The sequence below is a fragment of the Etheostoma cragini genome, chromosome 4 (assembly GCF_013103735.1).
Source record: "Etheostoma cragini isolate CJK2018 chromosome 4, CSU_Ecrag_1.0, whole genome shotgun sequence".
Lineage (NCBI taxonomy): Eukaryota > Metazoa > Chordata > Actinopteri > Perciformes > Percidae > Etheostoma > Etheostoma cragini.
The window spans coordinates 15,274,290-15,294,987 of NC_048410.1; the positions used below are offsets into that span (position 1 = coordinate 15,274,290).

Consider the following 20,698-nt stretch of genomic DNA (forward strand, 5'->3'; position numbering starts at 1 on the left):
AAAAGAATCCAGTAACAAACAGCCTCTGATATTACATATGGTTTTTTTACAGGATGACTTAATCCTGTGAAAAAAACATTTCAGAAATTTGGTCGGTTTGTATTTCTTTCCTCCCACCAACAGCAGTTGAGGATCACTCCTTTGATTTTAAGTCTGAACACTGTTATTAAACCAATTTGATCTGCTGTTTGACGGTTTGACATGTTTGCTTGACTTGAAGGATTTCATGAATACAAGACCTGTCCGCTAAAGACAGACTGATTTAATGAAATGGTGTATGTATGACACGCCAATACCTATGCCATTATTGGTGTGTTATCAAGACGCATACTTTTAACATGTTTATCAACACTGTTTGGCCTTGATTGACTTAAATTACCTTGCGATAGCGTTGAATTAACGCAGTAGCGAGTAGTATGAAAGGGCTAAAATCCGTGTAGGGGGGTGTGTTGTGGTGGTGGATGGGTAGAACACACAACATTCGCCCAGGAGACCGGGTACCATGTCCCTCGGGTCATGTTTCCTAAACTCAACCATTGGTTTCTTTTTATACTAAACCATACCCGCGTGTCACTCTTCCCAAACTTAACCGGCGCTTTCTTCTTACGATAACACGTCAAGTGGCGATAACACTGGCAAGTGGCGTGTATTTTTAAGCCCGCTGTATACAGCTTAGACATACACACGGATATCTTGAAATGAGTACAGATACCACGCCACTTGGCTTAAGAAAGTCGCCGTGTATGGTTACGTAAAGTCATGATGACACGTTGAATAGTTTGACATTGAGAGGGAAAAGCTTGAAAGCTCTCTAATTAACACGTTATTCATATTTTAATCTTTACAGAAAAGCAAAGTGGAATTGCCACAATCCCCTATTGCGCATGCCATACTTTTCCGATGAATTAGGTTTTTCCACTTGGGTTTTGGTACTAAACCAACACCATATAACGTTGTGATTATTGAGCAATAAAAGTGCTGGTAGGCGGATTGTGTTGCCTTTGGATAGCCTGGCTAGCTATTTCCCCGTTTCCAGTCTTTATGCTAAGCTAGGTGGTTGCTGGCTACAACCAAATTTTGAATTGATCCAAGAGTGGTATCAGTCTTCTTATCTACCTCGCTGCCAGAAAGACAATGAGCGTACTTTCCAAAATGTCATACTATTCTATTAAAGCAAAGATTTATCGAGCCAGTGACCAAGTTGAGCGACAGTGTTTTTTTTTTTTATTTGGGACAAAATCATAGCCCAGTGACGCTTTTAATCAGGCTGTTGTTTCCATGTGTATATTTATTTACATTTTCTTGCTGTGCACTGAGTTTTACTGATTACATTCAGACAAACAGAATAAATGCTAAATGATTGAAGAATGCGTCTAATAGCAGTAGAGTTCTTCTGGTGGACTGGGACATTTTAGGGAGAGTTACTGTAGGCGCTGACTGGATGATTGTTTTTTTGTGGTTTTTATTATTGCATTTGTATTTATTATTTTCTGTGAGCTTAACCAAGGGGAATGTATTACACGTGTACAACAAATCATGCATCATGAATTACATTCCACAACCGACCCAGTCGAACATGAAAGATTTGAACTCATTTTCAACAACAGAATCATATTTTTTCATATGTGATCCTACAAAACATTTTAAAATACCAGTTTTCATGAAGTGGATTCAAATTCCAATAGATTTCTTTCTCAAAACATACAGTTAATCTTATTGCACTTTATATGTCTGAGGTCATCTGCTAATGTTGGACAGTATGAATGAGATTTTTTTTTGTATAGATGGCAACAATATTGTTGCATTGTCGGATTTACATGACTACTATTAACTTTTTGCCAAATGTTGTCTGAAGAAAATTGACAAAACTGTGTGCCATAACTGTGATTACTGTGCCATTATGAGCTTTAACTGCAGCCAGGAAACATATAGGCATGACGTGATGAATAATTGGAATTATATCCAGTGGCCTTTACTGTACACAATCCACAAGGCTAGATATCCAAGTTTTATTTGATATTTAATTACATAAAGTTTTATATATTGACAAGAATAAGGTTTTGAAAATCATTTCCGTCATTGGTATATGTGGAGCAGCATCAAGTGAACCATGATAAAAAGGCAGCAACCATTCCATGAAGATTCCCTGATTTGCCATTGTACAGCCAACCATAAACTGACATATACATGTTTTATACAAAATGATGTATTGTTTCTGTAATGATGTACAGTACATATTTTAGTTTCAATGCCATGAAGAATGTTCTAAAGATGTATGTAATGTTTGGAGAAATAAAGCACCTTTCCATAACGTTCCTCTGTGCAGTTATATGAACTCTCACTCTGCTTTTTTTTTGTGTGACATGAGTTAGCTGTTATTGTTCAAGGCAAAATTTGAATAATGTTAATGCTTCTTTTGTGGTTCCTGCTGCTAATAAAAACAGTGCCTCACTGTGTTCCAGAAGAGAATTTCTTTCTTATTATTCTTCTGATTACTTTTAAATTTCCTCATTGGTTTATTGATTAGCCGTTATTCCAGATAAGTAGGAATGAAAGTACTTCAATTATCTTGATTGTTAATGTTACAGTATCTTTATTTTCACTTGTGGTAATGCTTATCCAAACTAAAGGTCCCATGGCATGAAAATTTCACTTTATGAGTTTTTTTTAACATAAATATGCATTCCCCAGAAATATTAGCCCACCCATGGAAAGAGAGCAACATTATGGCTTTTGGTCAAGGCCACACCCCCAACACCTTTTGGGCCATTTTCAGCCTTTAATTTGATAAGGACAGCAGAAGACATGAAGGGGGAGAGAGATGAGGGAATCAATCAGCAAAGGGCTTCAGGTTGGAGTTGAATCTGGGCCTGCTGCGTTGAGGAGTAAACCTCTAACTATGGGCACCTGCTCTACAAACTGAGCTATCCTGGCGCCTTTCAGATGACAATTCAAATGCACTATACGCTGTACATAAAATATCCATGACCCATTCAAAATGTGGCATGTGTCAGGGTGACCTCTAGTCACCTAGCAGAGTGTACGCCCCATGTAAGCTGAGTCCTTAATTGCCAGGGTTCGAATGTGACCCGCGGCCCTTTGCTGCATGTTGTCCCCCTTCTCTCCCGTTTCTGGTCTTTAAGCTATCTAATCAATTAAAGGCCATAAAAGGCCCAAAAAATTATCTTTAAAAAAAGTGTTGTGTCCTTGAGCTTATATCATGTTAATAATGGAATTTATTATTGATCTCACCTCTAATAACAGAGAAGGACCTTGTATTTTAGGGTACTGAAATGTCATACCTCTGGTAATAGAGGGACGGATGTTTGCAGCTACATGTGACTGGACATACTACTCTATTTATAACCCCTGAGTGCAAGGCCACAGTCTGACATAAGCAAGGACTGACGGACGTCAGAACTGAAATGTCCCTGTAGACAGAAAGTACGGACACCTTCGAACTGGACCGTTGTCCTTCTGCAACAGGTAGGTCTCTTTTTACGACAGAAACACATTAACATGTATGTACTGTAGCCAAAGGATTAATAATATTGTAATAATAATAATAATATTGTATAAATAATGTAATAGACAAGACCTTCATTGACTTTGATGTAGAGCAGTTGCAAAAATCCTACTTTCAGAACTGTGATGTTGAAATACAAAATATAAGGTTATTTGAGTTGGCGTTATTTCATGTAAGATCATATTTCATTTTTGTTTACGTATATTACATTGCATCAATGACCCCCACCGATGATGATTGTTAAGCTAATACTGTATGTTGTGTCCTGACATTGGACAGCTGAATATAAACATCAGGTCATATGATCTGAGTATTTTGGGCTGTGTTATAGAGCTTGGGACCACAGTTTCTGTTGTTGCTTTAAAACCTCTAAAGCTTTTTACAAGAACCTTTTTCCTTCTGCACAGCAGTTTTGTAATGACAGCTGATTACAAGCAATGTTGAGCTCCAGACAAATGCATACTCTATATTAACTCAAATGTGTTGATGGAAGTACAACTATAACTCAGCGAGGTCGCCAAGGATGTAGGAGGTACGAAAGGATGCTACTCCTTGCATTTCATTACTTCAATTCAATTTAACAACTTGACTAGTCCCACAAGTACCATTTAGTAACAAACAACACACACACACAAGCCTACATATAGGCCTATACCCTAGAAAGTAGATACATAAACAAAAATAAAAACATAGATTTCATCCATTTACAAGTCAAATTATAGAAAGGATAAAAGAATTAGTTTTAAAAAAAAAGGTAAAATATTGCGGCATCTTGATGGCAACAGAGAAAATTCCCTCTGAAGAACATGATCTTAAGCAGACAAAATGCTTCTTGCTTTACGCAAGATTTGTTGATTACAAAGATAATTAAAATCTATTTGTTTTACATCAACCATTTCAGAGCAGGTTTGACTATTTTCTTCAGTCTGTTTCAGTCTTTAAGTGACGCTTTGAAACCAGCAGATAAAAGAAAAAGTCATTTTGCAGGCAACATACCTAAATCTCCAATCTTCTAAAACTGATCTTCACGTTTCCTCTTTTTCTTTAGATTGAAGAGCATGTGAGGTATCAAAATGGATTATTTAGATCACAGCATGCACATTGCAGAATATGATTGGACAAGCTTCTATGAGGACTGTGAGGAGTGTTGTGTGCTGCAGCCTTTGCTCGCCTACCACGATAGCTCGAGCCTAAGTGAATCAGAGGATTCAGAAAGTTCAGTCTTCAGCACAAGCCAACAGGAACCACAGCCAAGCTCTGCTGCAAACTGGGATGACTCTGAAAGCAGCGCTGCAGGATGTTGCATGGAGGAAGAGAACTGCACAGGTTGTTTAAAGTATATATCAGTGCAGTGTATTCAGAGTGGTCAAGGACAAGATGATCTTACCACAAAAGCTAAACTATGCCTTAATCATCCTGAAGGAACCCCCATCCCCACAGCAGAGCACAACACAGAGAAGACAAATGACCCCATCTCAGACACACCGCAAACTGAGCAACTAAACGTTCAGTCTTCAGATAGAGATGTGAAAATGAAGAGTGACATTCGTGAGCTCAAATCCACACAGGAATCTGACCCACTTCCCTGCAGCCGAACAGAGCTAAATGTGAATGAGCCGCACACAACAGACATTACTGTGACTGAGGATGTGAGTGGAGGAGCTTTTAGAGCAGAAAAAGAGCGCTGGTTCGTGACAGTGAATGACGGCCCTGCACGACAGCAAGTGTGTGCCGCCTCTGTGAAAAGAAAACGGAGACAAAAAAAAACTCGTAAGGGCGATCACATGTGGAGACCTGGGCAAGAGAAATCACTTAAAAGCAGCCTAAAGTTTGAGATAATGAAAGATAAAAATGAATCTGAGGGCGGAGCATACACAGAGCATGTCACACAAGCAAACCAAAACTTGGTACAAAAATCAGGAGGGTATCTCAGTGCTGAAGAAGATCCTGAGAACTTTCAGATGGGAGTCATTTCTGATTTATCGCCGGTACCGTCTGGTAAAGAAGACAATCTATCAAAAGAACTGGTGATGTCTCATCCCACCAAAGACAATAACATTGAGCCAACAATAGACAGAACATCGCAAAATACAAGCACCTCAGCATCCACACCCAACAAAGACCTGTTACGGTTTGACATTGTAGAGTCTGATGAGCTTGAAGATGACGTCAAGTTCTTCTTCGCTCACCGTTTTGATTCTGAAAGCTATCTGTCAGCTACTGAATCAGTGGAGGAATTTCAACATCTTCTTATGGAACACCAACAACTGCATAGCTCATCGTCTCTGACAGAAAACAGCTATCTATTCAATCTGACTGAGAATACCAAAGCAGACAACACGCAGGACAGAGAAGTGGATTCTTGCGCTAACACTCTCTCATGCAATGTAATAGTTACCAACGCTAAAGGTCATGAAAGCGCTGATGTTCAGCCTACCCTGACATTTCCATCTGCTGGCCAAAGTGCTGATAAAATGCCAGATGACAACTCCACATGCGACAACGACACACACAGCACGCTGCCCCCGAATACACCTGGACTCCAAAAACATGAAGTTAAACTTTCAGCATCTGGTTGCTCTTCAGGAGATCAGCTTCTCCCCGTTCCCGATTTAACTGTAACACTCTGCTCTGTGGCCGACAGCCCCGAAACATATGCCGAAGCTGCGGGCCACACTCGACCTGTGTACGCCATTTCTGCTTTTTGGGATGAAATGGAAAAATTGACGATACATGAAATTTTGCAGCTCAGGATGGGTAGAAGCACCCCTCCCAGGGAAACACAAGAAACAGTGACACCAAGCGTAGATGATCTCAGCTGTTTGATCAACAGTGCGGAGTATAATTTGCTTGATGGTGGGCTGATGGATACATCTGACACTGCTGACTCAGACTATTTCACACAGCCTGATGAATCCAAGCCAGATCGCTCCAGCTGTGAATTTTCCACCTCCGATTTTGAGGAAGAGTACTCACAGTTTCTTGGCGCCAGCAAGAACCCCAGTCCTGACCTTCAAAGCAAAAATCAACAAAGCACAAGTGACTCTCCTTTCTTAGTACATGAGGAAGATGACTCAACAGGCTCTGAAGGAAAGGAGACACATGTGCCTTTAAAGGACTCAGCAAGTGAATGTTTTGAGGATCAGGACTCAAATGCTTTCATTTCAAGCAAACTTGCATGGCCGAGACAGATAACAAAAAGCAAAAGCATGCACAACGTACAAGCTCTCAACACAGAGGATTCATCTTTGCAATTGCTTCTTGGGAATGATGAGAGCTGTCTGTTTCTCAGCAGCTGTCCATCTATGGAGGAAAATGTGGTTATAAACACAAGCGACATTGATGGAACACTGATACCTGCACCTTTTCTGGATGAACATTATCAAGTATCCTTCCCTGAAGTGTTTGAATACTTACTCAGAGAGAATAAAGCAAAGAGGGACTTGCAGTGTATCACCTTCTATGATCCAGAAGACATCTCAGTGGCTCCTGTGTTTGACTACAATCTTTGTAAATTCAGGGACGAAATGTCGTTCTTTTCCCTTCATGATTACCAGCGCAGCGATGAGAGACCCATACCCATTTTCTCCTGTCCTCATCCCACTGTCAGAGAACTCACATTCCCACATCAGAACTATGTTTTCTTAAGTGCAGACTGCGAGGAGGAAGACGACATCTCTCCAATCAGAGTTGTGTCTCGCTCTTTCATCCTGGGCAGTGATTGTGGCGCAGCGGCCACACATGGATTTTACAGTTGGAAAAGTTTGATAAGGAAGATCCACTTTCCCGACAAAGGTAGCATCTGGTGCAGAAGATCTGGTGCATTAGTGTTCCCAGTTGAGGCTGAGAAGATCACCATGAAGAGTGCCAATCCAACAATAACAGTGCTCACTGAGAGGAGAGTCACTTCAACACCTTCTCAGTTGTTTAGAGAGCTAACAGTGCAGCAAAGGCTTCTGGAAGGTATACGGACAACAAGTAAGTCTGAGCTCTCTCATACAGTGGACTGAATGTAAAAAAAAAAAAAAACTTAAAGCAAAACTACAATTAAACGAAATTTACTGTGTTTGTGCATGTTTATGTGTGTGACAGGACGAGAAGGCATCTTCTCCACACTGAAGCAGTCAGATATGTGTTTGGTCTGCATTGCTTTTGCCTCTTGGGTGTTAAAATCCTCTGATCCAGAAACTGCTGATGCCTGGAAAGCAGGTATGAAACTACTTACACTTTATATTCTGCTTTTACAGTCATCTATCTACTAGTTTAAACGTAAAATACAAACATGAAATGCCCTGAAAACTAATTCTCTCCATCAGCTTCTTCCTGAAAGGTGATGTCACGTATTTCTGTGCACCAATCAGAGTATAGCAACACTGTGTTAAAAATACAGTGTTTTCTGAGCTGAGTTTTTGAGTGTTGAACACTTATTTAATCATAACTATGGATAGTAAGTGTTAATGGGAAATATATATTTGAACCACATTCCAGGGGCTTAAAGTTCTTGAACATGAAAAGTATGGTATAACTTGGTGACTTGATATCCAATTCTTCAAAGTAACCTTTATTGAAATCCTGTTCAGCTCTGCTGGCAAATGTGAGTGCACTGTCGGCTATCCAGTACCTGCGGCAGTATGTGAGGAAGAAGAATCCTTCTTAAGATGATCCCTGATATGTGTAGGCCAACACACAAGAGAGAAGAGAAGAGTCGTTTCCAACCTTTTTCATTTGGGTCCATCCATGAAATGCTTTGGGTTCTAATACAGCATGTAAAGGTAGGCGTTAGCAAACAGTAGTTGTAACTTTTAGTCAAAGGAAGTTAGTCTGGTGACATTCTACGTTTCTTACAATTCCATGAAAGCCATCAATAAATTGATCCTAATAAGTATTGTCTGTGTAACTAAAGCCTGACATAGCTTATTCCTTTCTGACAGAGACCTCCATTGTTGCCCAAAAACATCTTACAATTAATATTGAGAAGACTAGCAAGTAGGGTGCTGAATATAGTTCACAAAAAATGCCAGACAATGCCAGACAATGCAAGCCCGCACACGTAAGCACACACACACACACACACACACACACACACAGTTTTCCCCACTCATCCGGTCCGTTCAGTTCTGGGTAAACTGAGGTTGGTGTGTGGACCATTATGTAAACACAGAAGCTCATACTATTTGTTGGAGGTACGTGACTGCATGAGCTATGCATGATGGGTAAGCATCGTCTAAAACAGCGGTTCCCAAACGTTTCTGCTTTGTTCAGCTTTAAAACAAAGTCACATGTACTTGTTACCTTTCATCACGCTGCACAAGTTGTGGGCACCTCAGAAGGATTTTCTACTTTTAGACAATTTCATTTGAATAATTCCATAAATGTAGAAAAATACATATAAAGGTAAAACTATACAGCCTGAAACTACACAGAGTATATTGTAACTGTGTAGCAGTTTTAGTTTTTTTTTTTTAATTCCTACTCTGGTAATCAACTTACATTGCCTTAGATTAATTCCAAACCCCTAGGATGGACCACTGATCTAAAATACTTTGAAGTGAAAAGTCTTTAAAAATAGCTAATTGTTATGTATTTGCCTACAATTTACAATGCAAAATATAATTGACATATCCATTCTCAGATGCTTGTATGAATTATCCCTAAATGTTGTTGCCACTGTCACAATTTATGTAAAGATCTCCAAGCAACACTTCATATCTCTTGTCAAACAAGACTGGGTACATATGATTCTACATAAATATCAGAATGTTGTGGAATAAATGGATTTAATGCAATAAAACCATAAATACACTCCTCTCTGTCCAAGTTAATGTGTGCAAAAAAAAAACCAGCACAAACAGGAACTATACTGTTATTTTCACAGTATAAACCCACTGTTGCCAGTTTATTTGGTACACCTAGGCTTGCACTAATGCAGTCTAATCCACTGCATTATGCAGAGAGGTTTACCCGGTACTTAGCCCTTTTTGATATATAACAGCGTGGACAAAATAACAGAGGCAGTTTACCACAGGCTGTTGGTACAGAGGAACTCCCATGTGCAAAGGAATGTCATTGCAGAATTATTTATTGAAATAAATATGCAATGGATACACTTTCATATTATGTGACATAAATATTGAATTTAGAGGCAGTTCTTAAAAAAATTCTATCGAAATGCTTAAGATTGAATTTCTCTCCAATTTAGTTACTCTGATCAAAATGTTGTAAATACATCATTAAAATAAAACTGTGTCTGTAGTGACAGATCATGGTCCAATTAATAATAATCTCTCCTTATAATACCATATACTGTTTTAGCTTATGATTTACTGCTATCGTGCTGAATTGAGGGTCAAGTCTTCACATCTACTGCTATGTCAATAGTACTTATTCATATAGAACATTGTAAACATGTAATATTTACAATCTCAAAAATGAGCGAATAAAAGCTTCGGTTATACTGTGAAAAGATATCTTGATGTATAAAACTTTAGGATTTAGACAAATATTTAGCAGATTTAAGTGTGAAACCAACCTCTAATATGCTTTCAAAGTCTAAACACCACAATGCAACTTTCTATTCTAGTTTTGTGAAAAAGGAAGGCTGAGTCATGCTAAGTCGTTACAATCATTCAAACACAAATTTAAATGTCATTCTGTACAAGGAAATCATAGATAGGTATTTCAACTTCACACCAAAGTCAGTCTGTTTTCATATCTTTTCAGCAAATTCTTATCACTGCATATGCAACAGTTTTAAAGTTTGTTAGAGAAAATCTGTCTCTTTAAATCACACATGAATGGGTGAGATTGTTCATTATGTTGATAATAAAACCAGTATAAAGTCTAAAGGACTTTGACAGTCCCATTAAGTGCTGACCAGGAATGCACATAAAGAGCCACAAAGATTTTTCTAAAATATATATATAAAAAAAAAAGAAATGGACAGACATATTTTCTTACAGTCTTAAAAGTACAGTATTCTATTGGGTATGAGTATAGGATTTCAGGGCATGCACCACCTGGCACTCAAGATGGCTTGTCACCTTCTTTCTTCAGACGGCTTTTGGAAAACAGAAACAAACAAACAAGGTCAACACTTTTGCGGTGAAACACATTTTACATGAGTTTCACCAGCAATGAGCAATGAGGAATCATGTTCCATAATTTCAGCTCTGTGGTGGAGAAAATGTTAACAATCAATGCACAAATATGAAGGGATTTGACATAACATGAAGTCCCATTAAGCTGCATAGCTTTGATAATAATGTGATGCTTTTTAATCACTGAAAGATCCAATTTTCTTTTCTTTTTAGTGTAAGATAGGACATTGAAAAGCCTCACCTGTAATAATCTTCCTGACTCGGGAGAGGGCCTCCATGCATGTGATGCCCATGCAGCCACTGCTGCTCCATAGCCATCCTCTGCAGCTCTGCAGACTGAGCATGCATGGCCTGGAGCTGATGAGCAGCAGACTGGGGAATATGGCCCTGCAGCTCTCGTTGATATGCAGCTCCTATGGAAGACACATAAAAAGACCAAAGTGGAAGAGACGGACTCAAGTGGTATTCAAGTGGTAGGCTGTGGGTTGAGATTACGAACCAAACAGTGGGTGACGCAGCATCTCATGATCCTGAGGAAGATCGCTGAGTAAAGCATTGGGAATCGGGCCGCCAGGGAAGGGGAACCTAGCAAAACGTGGTCCTGTTCCAAGGGGGTCTAGGGGATGAGGGCCTGAACCTGGATGAATAAATAAAATAATACAGTAAACAAAGGTTAACTTCACCCAACCGGACGTTAAAATTAATAAACTAATTAACTTAGCAAAACTCATAAGTCAATAAGTCCAAACTCACCTTGACCGAGCAGATCCTGTTGGTGCAGGTGGAGGTGGGAATGAATATGAGAGTGCTGGTGATGATGTGGGGTCACATTGAGCATCTGCAGCCTGACAGCAGGGTCGGCCCCCACAGATGCCATCCTCTCTGCGTGAAGTCGCTCTGCAGTGAGTCGCTCTGCGTAACTCAGCTCCGGCCGCATTTGAGGTCCTGCCAGCGCCATCCTCTCCCGCTCCAGGTGGTGCAGCCCAGGATGAAAGGGTGCAAAGTGGTGGGGAGGCCCGGGTATGTGGGGAAGACCAATTGCCCCGTGTCTGGCAAAGTGCTCCATGGGGTTGGCTGATTGGTGTAAAGTTTCCATGTCTTGGGGCTTGACCTCAAAGCCGGGCTTCATCCTTTCACGGAGCTCCCTCTCCCGGAGGTTTCGGAGCTCGCGCTCTCTGAGGCTGGGTTCAGCGTTGTACAGGCCAGACATGTGGTAGGCCAGCAAGGGATCGCCAGGGCTCAGTGACACGTAGAAAGGGTGGTTGCGGTTGTTGGGCGACATGACATGAGGTCTGGCATATTCACTCAGGGTGCGCATAGCAGGTGTATCAGGGCCAATGTATGGGGGCACAGCCGCTACAGTGGTGGGCGGCTGCTCAAAGGAGGGGCGGCCGTGGCCCTGAACCGTCATCTGAACGTCGCTCATGCGACTGTCATGGGACGAACTGGAGGCTCTCTGAAAGCAAAGAGTGCGTGACATAAGTCAGGTCACAACTCAATACATGTTTTGTCACAAAGAAGATAATAAAAAAAAAAAGGGATAAATGGACTGTTGCACTCACATTATTTCGGTCTGTCTCCCTTTCTCTCTCTCTCTCTCTGTCTTTTTCCCTTTCACGTTCTTGTCGAGCACTGAGCTCAGCCTCTCTCCTGGACCTTTCCACAGCATCTTCCCTTTTCTTGGCCAGCTTGGAGGCAGAAAGTGGAGTAAAGAACAGGTCTGTTCTGGCACAGGAGTTGTAACCCCGATCCAAGTGTTTGATGAACCTGAAAGAAATAACAGATGTACATTTTCTTTTGAGTATGACTAATAAACCTTCACACATAATCGCAACATCATTCATTTAAAAGGTAGTTTTGGAAACAATTTCGTCAGTTATAATGACGGAGACATATAATGAGATCTGGGAATCAATTAACTCAGCAAGAACTGCCTTTGCAAAGTAATAATAGTTATCGGGAAGAACACCAGCAATAAGACAAGTCCAGAGTTTAACTGTATTCTGTGAACTGCTTATTTGTAAAGGAAAACAAAAGCAACAATACTTAACATGACTACTTATCTATAAAAGTGGGTGCTTCAAGTGATGAAGCTAGAGAAAATTACAAGAGTCTACAGTCCATTTCTACTTTATAAAACTTTCGTTTTTCAGCTCCTTGTTTTAGTTTTCCGTACTGCAACTTAACTATTTTAATTCTTTCTCGCCGTTGTGGTCAACAGCAGGCAGCTGTTTTCAGCAGAAATGACTCGTAAGCCCAAGACAAGACAGTGAGCAAATATCTGGTGAACATACATTTTCCTTATGAAGTGGTGGAGACCAAAGCAGTACTAAACAAATGTTGGACTTCCATTTGTCACATTGGCTTCAAATGAATGTTAGTGTTGCTCTTAATCTGTTGGATGCTGCTAGAAATAGGTGACGGTCTGCTTGTGTGTTGACAGCTTCTTTCGACTGCCCCTAAGTTGTCAGTTATTGCAGGTTTTATGGATTTTGTTTCAAACGTCTGGTTGTCTGACTATTTGGTAGAATAGATGTATTCTTTAAATTGTGCATTTGATACGCACACGTATAATAAAAGTAAATAAAACAAAGAGGCATCATTTTTTCAACACTGTGGTATTGCGTTTTTCACAACAATGCATAGGAATCTGAAAACCTTCCAATTTTTACAAGATGAGCCAAACACATACCGTGCAGACTGGCTGGCATGGCTTGCCATGTTGACAATGGTGGGCTCTGGCGAGGGGCTCCGAGGTGGAGAAGGTGGGCTTTCAGCCTCTTCTATCTCATCAAATGGCTCTTCTTTAATCTGAATGTGTGATGGTCCTGCTGCAGTGCTCTGTGAGGGTCTCGGAGGAAGAGGTGGGAATGAAGGCTGGAGGCTTGGGACAGGGCCAATAGCAGAAGATGTTACAGAGTTGAGAGGGTGTGAGGCTGGTGGATGAGAGGAAGTCATGCTTTTTCCAGGGTGGGTCTGCACCTGAGAGATCACTGGAAGCTGGGTAGGAAGCGACTGCATTGGCAAAGGCTGTGGCATGAGCTGAAGAGGAGGAGGTGGGGCACCTGGAGGATGCTGGTTGGGCAGAGAATTGAGTGGCTTTAGAGCAGGGGGAGGAGGGAGATTGGAGGGCATCTGAGGGAAAGGTGTAGCAGACTGATGTGGTATCTGTTTGTGTGAAGGTGGAATTGGAGTGGTGGGAGGAGGCTTGATTTGTGTGCCGGACAGAGGAGGTTGGGGGAGCTGAGACTCCCTAAAGAAAGGAGGGGGTCGCTGGAGGGCCTGAGGTGACGGGCCATGAGGCTGCAGAGACTGTGCGGGGTTTAGAGCAGGTGGGACCTGAAATGCTGGAGAAAGAGGAGAATCCTGAGCCAGTGCTGAAGGAAGAGGTGGTAGACCAGAATGAGAGTGAGAGGCGGGCTGTGGTCGGCTGTTTGGCCCTTCTGTGGCAGCTGACTGACCAGGAGCTGGCTGAGGTGAGTCCTGAAAAGGAGGAGGGGGGCTCTGAGCGGGATCAACTGGGTGGGTGCTTTGCATTGGCTGAAGTGTGATGGGATGGCCCTGAGATGGGAGGGCTTGTGGGACTGGTGCGTCAGCAAGCACAGCAGTAGCAGGCTCTGATGGGCCACCGTTCGGCTGGGCAGATGAGTCAGAGTCGCTCTCGTTGCACTGCTGAGGGCTGGGAATGCTGGGAGAGGAGCTGCGGTTGTCCTGATCAATGTCTTTGGTGTCACTGCTGCCGTCGTCCTGAGCACTGCGGCTTTCTGAAGAGCTTTCTTCCTCTACCTCGGCCTCTCCCTCTGACCGCAAACCCCGTGGATCCTGGAGGAACAAACAAACAAATAATGAACCCAATTCACTCCGAGCCATATATGATTACTATTTGAGAGAGAGAGAAAGCAGGGTTGGCAATAATAGCAGAGACTAAATTAGCAGTAAAGTTGTCAAAGTGGTAACAAATGTATGTTTTAGTTTGTCTATTAATACATTTTGTATATCCTCAAGACAAAGTAAAGTTCCCGTGTCTTGCTTCCCAACTGCTTGGTAAAGTGAAGCTGGTTAGCAATGCTTCCCACCTCAGTCTAGAAGCTGAAGCAGGGAACGGTTGATACAGATTTTGTGTTTCTCTGTTGTAGATTAAGTTTTAAAAATAAAATTAAGCCTCCTTCTACATTAACTAACCGTCTTGAACCACCTTTTTATTACATCAGGTCAGCCTGGGTGGCTTCGGGGTAGCGGGGGGTCAGCCCTAAACCACAAAGATTGTGTGTTCCTAAGCAAGACACTGCACCCCAAGTTGCTCTCAGGACGCTGTATGTAGCATCCACTGCTCCTAATGTTCAGGATGGATTAATGGAGAGATTTTGTTTCACTAACTTGTACTGTACGATTGGATGTGACAAATAATAAAAATAAATAATAAAAATAATTGTCAACATCGATTTAGGTCTAGCTGCAAAGCCAAACACAACAACACCGCTGCATGGCATACATTGAACAGAAAGAGACAATAGAATTGTTAAATCATAATTGATCGTCAACTAAAATGTCATGATTGTGACAGCCCTACTTACACTTTGGAACTCATTGCCCGAATTTTCTACGTATGACGTTTACCGGTCCTGCAGCACAAAATGGCCCCTTTGGAGAAGTGTTTACCAAAATGATATTTGACAAAGTGTTCTATCTCACCTGTATCTTCGGCCTTTTAGGTGTAACTTTTTCAGGCTCATCATGCTCCTGAACAGGACTCTCCCGTACACGTTTTGTCGTCTTTTGTGACGTTACCTCCTCTTTTACCTTCTGTGGACACAGCATGATTTACACAGCGGTGTTAATTACTGACAGAAAATGAGGATGCTGACTGACAAAAAACCTCAACGGGCGATATTCACAAACATCTATGGCTGCAGCAGTATTACATGTATCCTCAAGGGCCACATTGTTTAAATCACTTACATATAATGTGCATGTATAATTTCCATTACATGTAGGTTGGGACAAACTAACCTTTCATCAGCTCAACGGCTGAATTCTTTGAAGAGTTCCTCGTCAGAATAATATTCAAACAATTCAGCTCGTCTGATAAGAAAATGTCCCATAGGTCCAGCATATGAACGTGTGGAGATTATGTTTACCTTGTTTGTCTTCTTGCTGGATTCATTCTTATTATCTGTGGATGACGATCTCAGAGAATTAGAAGTGGCTCCACTTGGAGAGGGCTGGCTACTGGACTGCTGGTCCTCACTGGTGGGGGATCCTGTGAGCCTCCTGTGGCCACTTCTTAAAGTTGACAGCTGCTTTAAAAAAATAAAAATAATCAGTAGTTTATTTTGGTAAAACACTTGCAGGAAAGACATGTTTCACAGTAAGTAAAACCATTGGACGGATTCAATAGGTCGTGAAATCTGTTTTATATATAAAAGACATTTCAACTACAATTTCTTTTGAGTGTTCATTACTAGCAGTAAAGATGATGTGATTCATCTGCTAGCCTCAGGCTTACAGGTGCTCTGCTTCGCCGTGTCCTCATGCCATGTTTGCTGTTCACCTCTTCTTCCTCTTTAACAGGTTTAAACATGAAGGGAGCGCCTGCAGATTTTGGAGCTGGCGGCAGACATCCATGTTTGTTTTCATATGTGCGACAAGTCGTGCATAGCAACGGGTTGTCTCTCCGCCCCTGGTGCCAATCCTTAGAACCTGTTTTGGGATAAAATGCTTTAGGCAATCGTTTCACAAACCGTTTAAAGCATTATCGTGTATGTATTAAAAATAGTGAGTAGAGTTTGATTAATCACAAATAAAGACATGTACTCACTTGTTGTACCACAGTGGCTGCAGCTCTTGACTTCCTGTTCACTATCTTCACTATCAAGATCATCCTCACTGGCAGAACTCGCATCCACTGCAAAGGAGAAGATCAGCTTCAATGAAGACGTCCTGTTCATATGACTGCACACTTAGTGACGGCACAGCTGTGAAGATCGACATGAATAGGGGAAACAAAGAAAAGGAACACTAAGTGTTCACCTGAATAATTTCGCGATGGGGTTACAGGAACTGTCGCAGAGCGAGTCTTTGCTTTGCGAGAGGACGGCTGTCGTCGTTGCTGTCGATAAGCTCGGGTTCCTGCAGCCTCAGGAGTTTTCTTCCAGTGGTAATAGAAAGTGATCAGCTCCCCCTGATGAGAAGAACACAGGACGTTTAGGAACAATCCAAATTATGTTTCTTAAAAAATATGTAGCTACACTGTAATCACGGCATGCATGACAAATTGTTCTGTAAGCAAAAACATAGTGTTCAATTACAGTCTTTTTGGTGGGCAGAAAGTCTTTCCGGATGCGGAAGAAATTCTTTCCATACTGTCTCAGGCCTTTGATGAAGCGTTTCTGTTGGTGAAAAAAGAGGGAAGGGTGGTGGTGGATAAAACTAAATGATATACAGCTGGGAAACAAACGGCTCCTGTATAGGTAATGTTAATCTTGTAATATATAAATAAGTGTCTGAATATAAATTTAATAAACATATATGTCTGACATAGTTATTTATAACAAAGTACTAGACTGATTTTCCGTTCAAAACTAAGGTAGCGGTTGATAAAACACTATTTTACTGCTGGCTGAATGAAAAAAAAGTTAAATAAACTGCCAGTTTCTGAAAAGAGAACTTTTATATTACCCTCAATGCATTGTTAAACATGCTAAGTATAAACAGTTTGCATCATTTTCATCACCACTACTACTAAAGGTGTCTTACCATATCATCCTCCGACCAGCATTTCTCAATAAGCTTCGGCAGAGGCTTCTTAACCAGACGCTGGAGAGCTTTTGCTGCATCATAATGACTTGCATGTAGCTAGGATTGATGAAAACATACATGTTTGTAAATCTGCACTGTAATATTTTGGGTCTTTGAATTTACTGGATACTGATAAATATTATTCAAGTTGTTTTCCACACCATGTTGAGTGCGTTGAGTGTGGTATCATCACGGGAGGCTGCTAAACATCCATCCTCTGTGGATCCACCATCACACATCCCGGCAAATGCTGCCATGCTCCTTGAAAAATAAAGAGGTGAAAAAGATATTGAGCGTGCATTTTTACACTTTCCTTGTTTAACATTTAGCAGGACTCCAAGGAAAGATTCTGAAATGCTTAATAGTACAGGTGAACAGTGTTTCTCTTAATCCCTTCCCCCAACTAAAACCATGTCTTGGTTGCAAGGCTTCAAATAAATCAGGTAAATAGAGAAAGTAGACTATAAGCAGGCTGCTTTCACATAACCAGACCAAGACTGGTTTTGTTTTGCAAGTACTTCCCCATTCGTGACACTTTTATGATTACCCTTGTCAAAAAGCTTCTTTTTTTTTTCTATTGCAATCATGCCCCATTTATCTACCATTAGTACTGGTTTGAGATATAGTGAAGTAGTATTTGTTTATAGATATGTAACATAATGCATATACATAGTAAGGGCTATTCAGTAAAAGCATTAAATAGCATCTGCATCTTGTTGTTCAATAAGGACATGGCTGTAGGTTAATTATCGTTTTTGCCCCCTTTTGCAAAGGTGCCAGCCTTTGTACGAAGCTAACGACTGACCACGGTTCCCTAGGTACCAGTGATGTAAAGCAGTATAGTGCAGACGCTGACCTGGCAGCTCTGAGGTACATGAGAAGGTCACAGTCATTGACCCCAGGCATCCACATCAGTTCCTCACTCTCTGTCTGAGTCTGTAAACCAGGAGCAGACCGCAGCTGCAACTCTGGTAGTTTGGCCTGTAGTGAAACCACAGAAACGACAAAAACAGCAACCAACACTCATTAGACCACCTTACGAACAGCAACTGAATGTCCTGCCAAAATTAATATTTTGAAGGGAGAATTACAGGGCACAAATTCAAGCACTTTAGAAAACATAAATTTTACATTTTAAGAGTAATTCAAATGTCAAAAATGTGTATTATTACCATGTGTAATTCAAGTATTTAATAGGAAAAGAAATTTGTTATAATTAAATAGACTTTTGCTGGGGTTTGGTAACTGCTAGAATCAGTTTCACATAAGATATTTACTCATTTATTCAAGGAAAGGCCCATTGTTTAAAATTACATACATACTGATTGACATGCAAACAAAGCAAACAAATCAGACAGGTCTGACTATTTTTTTTATTATAATAATAATAGGACCTAACGTTACACCTGCAGGTCCACATACTCTAATGTTGTCATCTTACAAATGTTGATTAACAAACTATTTCTTTACCTCCCCCAACAAGTAATACATGATTTTAACTTTTGGAAAGAGAAGTGTAAGTGTTAATAATTTCAAAACTTAAATTTCATTGAAATGCCTAATATTATTGCCATAGGGTGTACCTGATGACTTGGCCCCACTCTTATCTCGCCCTGTGTGCTGTTCAGGCTCCTGAAACAAAAATGTTCTTCATGTGAATTAATATTAATTTTCAACCTTCAGTCTTGAAATTGGCAAAGTGTTAAGAATAAAGGAAGAGTAAATGCAATTGTGTTGCAATTCATTCAGTCTGCTATGACCTGTTTATTAGCGGGTCGCTGACGCTGTAACGTTACAGTTAATTATGTACACAGACGTATGATCAATATGTTCGGCTTTAACTTGGCTGTCAGAGCAGCTTTCCTCCTACTGCACACACTGATTTCAGCAGCAGAACACCATCCCGCCCCTCCATCACTGTGAACCAATCTCAGCTGTGAGCTGCGACGTTTCCTTATATTATATGAATGAAATCCGACGCTAGAACCTTAGAAGACTGTCAATCAGTCATACAAGAGCTGCTAATTTTTACGGTCACCATTACAAGAACAGTGTGCTCCTTTGGAGATCCTAAGAGGTTGACAGTAGCTGTCTGCCTCCGTCTCCTGGTTAACTGTAAGCTAAAGTATGGATTTAATAATGAATATAAATGTTAGCATGCACAACATGCCATTGACATACATAACGTTAGCTACGTATAGCGACAACGACCCATGTCAATACACGCCAAGCCCAAAGGAAATAACAGCTGATTTATTCAACGACGTATATGGTTAATCTGCATTAGTGGCATTATTTAAAACAATAGCTGCAGAAATAACTGTTAGCTATATAAAAGCAATCAAAAAACATTTTCCAACAGGAGCTGCTAGCTGCTAACGAGACAGTAACATTACGCTGTTTTTTGGTTAGCTTGTTAGCCAGATACGAACTTCGTGACCACTGACACTCCGACTATTTCATACAAACGGCTCTTAAAGTAACGCTACAAAACATCAAGACATTTTTAATACACAACAGCTTGAATATAAATGCAAATGGTAAGTTAATTAAGTTACCTCCGCGGACTGAACAAGTCGTCCATGTCGAAGGATGTTTGGATGTGGCTTGTTGACACTACGCAGCACAGTGGGCGATACACACAAAAACTATGCGAATCCCCCATTACATGGCTATTCAAAATGGAGGCGGTATAGTGGAGGGGAGGGAGTCGGTCTATTTTCTTTCCCAGTGCAATGACCTCAGCAGCCACAGCTATTAGCTAGCCTTCAAAGTTGTCTCGGTGTACATAACTGAGCATGTGCCGTGGATCGGCACCAGGAGCCACTGGGGCTACTCACCAGCTGCTGCACAGGCCTCCATGAATCAAACATCGTAGCATACTGCGTGAACTGCTGTGGTTATTAAACATTATGTAAGACATTAACCTCCAAGTCGCAGAAACAGTTCTGTTAACGGAAGGCTGTGGCGTGTAGAAAACCAGTGATTAATAATTTAATATACTGTCAGTTTTGTCGAGTTTACATCTGGTTTTGAGGTTATACAATACGAAAAGTAAACATCACAAAGATATCTTCACACACATATATACATATATATACACACATATATATATATACATATATACATATATATATATATATACATACATACATATATATATATATATACATACATATATATATACATACATATATATATATATACATACATATATACACTCACCGGCCACTTTATTAGGTACACCTGTCCAACTGCTCGTTAACACTTAATTTCT

General features: G+C 40.7%; 2 protein-coding genes across 6 annotated transcripts; one reads left to right on the forward strand and one right to left on the reverse strand.

Annotated features, from left to right (window-relative positions):
• Positions 1-3,382: 3,382 nt before the first annotated feature.
• On the forward strand, positions 3,383-8,538 carry si:ch211-157b11.14 (uncharacterized protein LOC799552 homolog). Of its 2 annotated transcripts, XM_034869689.1 has the most exons (5): positions 3,383-3,486; positions 4,575-4,852; positions 4,898-7,504; positions 7,619-7,735; positions 8,107-8,538. In XM_034869689.1, the coding sequence occupies exons 2-5, from the start codon at positions 4,600-4,602 to the stop codon at positions 8,181-8,183; spliced, it is 3,054 nt and encodes a 1,017-aa protein (XP_034725580.1). In that variant the 5' UTR covers positions 3,383-3,486; positions 4,575-4,599; the 3' UTR covers positions 8,184-8,538. The 2 variants fall into 2 exon arrangements, with proteins under 2 accessions (XP_034725580.1, XP_034725579.1); XM_034869688.1 differs by having other exon boundaries at positions 4,575-7,504.
• Positions 8,539-9,389: 851 nt separating this feature from the next.
• Positions 9,390-20,335, reverse strand: rereb (arginine-glutamic acid dipeptide (RE) repeats b). 4 transcript variants are annotated; one of them, XM_034869684.1, is made up of 17 exons: positions 19,980-20,335; positions 19,005-19,053; positions 18,278-18,402; positions 17,583-17,682; positions 17,380-17,478; positions 16,932-17,012; positions 16,654-16,804; positions 16,442-16,528; positions 16,130-16,341; positions 15,762-15,920; positions 15,316-15,426; positions 13,316-14,445; positions 12,186-12,390; positions 11,377-12,079; positions 11,123-11,260; positions 10,865-11,036; positions 9,390-10,583 (listed from the first exon to the last, which is right to left on the reverse strand). In XM_034869684.1, the coding sequence occupies exons 1-17, from the start codon at positions 20,084-20,086 to the stop codon at positions 10,550-10,552; spliced, it is 3,663 nt and encodes a 1,220-aa protein (XP_034725575.1). In that variant the 5' UTR covers positions 20,087-20,335; the 3' UTR covers positions 9,390-10,549. The 4 variants fall into 4 exon arrangements, with proteins under 4 accessions (XP_034725575.1, XP_034725574.1, XP_034725577.1 ...); XM_034869683.1 differs by having other exon boundaries at positions 15,762-15,923; XM_034869686.1 differs by having other exon boundaries at positions 16,130-16,323; positions 19,980-20,334.
• Between the last annotated feature and the right edge of the window lie 363 nt (positions 20,336-20,698).

What these genes read in the sequence shown, in the direction of transcription:
- si:ch211-157b11.14 (XM_034869688.1), top strand. Translation starts at nt 4,600, where the DNA reads ATGGATTATTTAGATCACAGCATGCACATTGCAGAATATGATTGGACA. An exon ending in GGAAGGTATACGGACAACAA is followed by an intron (nt 7,505 to 7,618) that starts GTAAGTCTGAGC and finishes TGTGTGTGACAG; the next exon opens with GACGAGAAGGCATCTTCTCC. An exon ending in TGCTGATGCCTGGAAAGCAG is followed by an intron (nt 7,736 to 8,106) that starts GTATGAAACTAC and finishes AATCCTGTTCAG; the next exon opens with CTCTGCTGGCAAATGTGAGT.
- rereb (XM_034869683.1), bottom strand. Translation starts at nt 20,086, where the DNA reads ATGGGGGATTCGCATAGTTTTTGTGTGTATCGCCCACTGTGCTGCGTA. An exon ending in CACTCAACGCACTCAACATG is followed by an intron (nt 17,479 to 17,582) that starts GTGTGGAAAACA and finishes CATCAATCCTAG; the next exon opens with CTACATGCAAGTCATTATGA. An exon ending in CAGCCACTGTGGTACAACAA is followed by an intron (nt 16,342 to 16,441) that starts GTGAGTACATGT and finishes GATTGCCTAAAG; the next exon opens with CATTTTATCCCAAAACAGGT.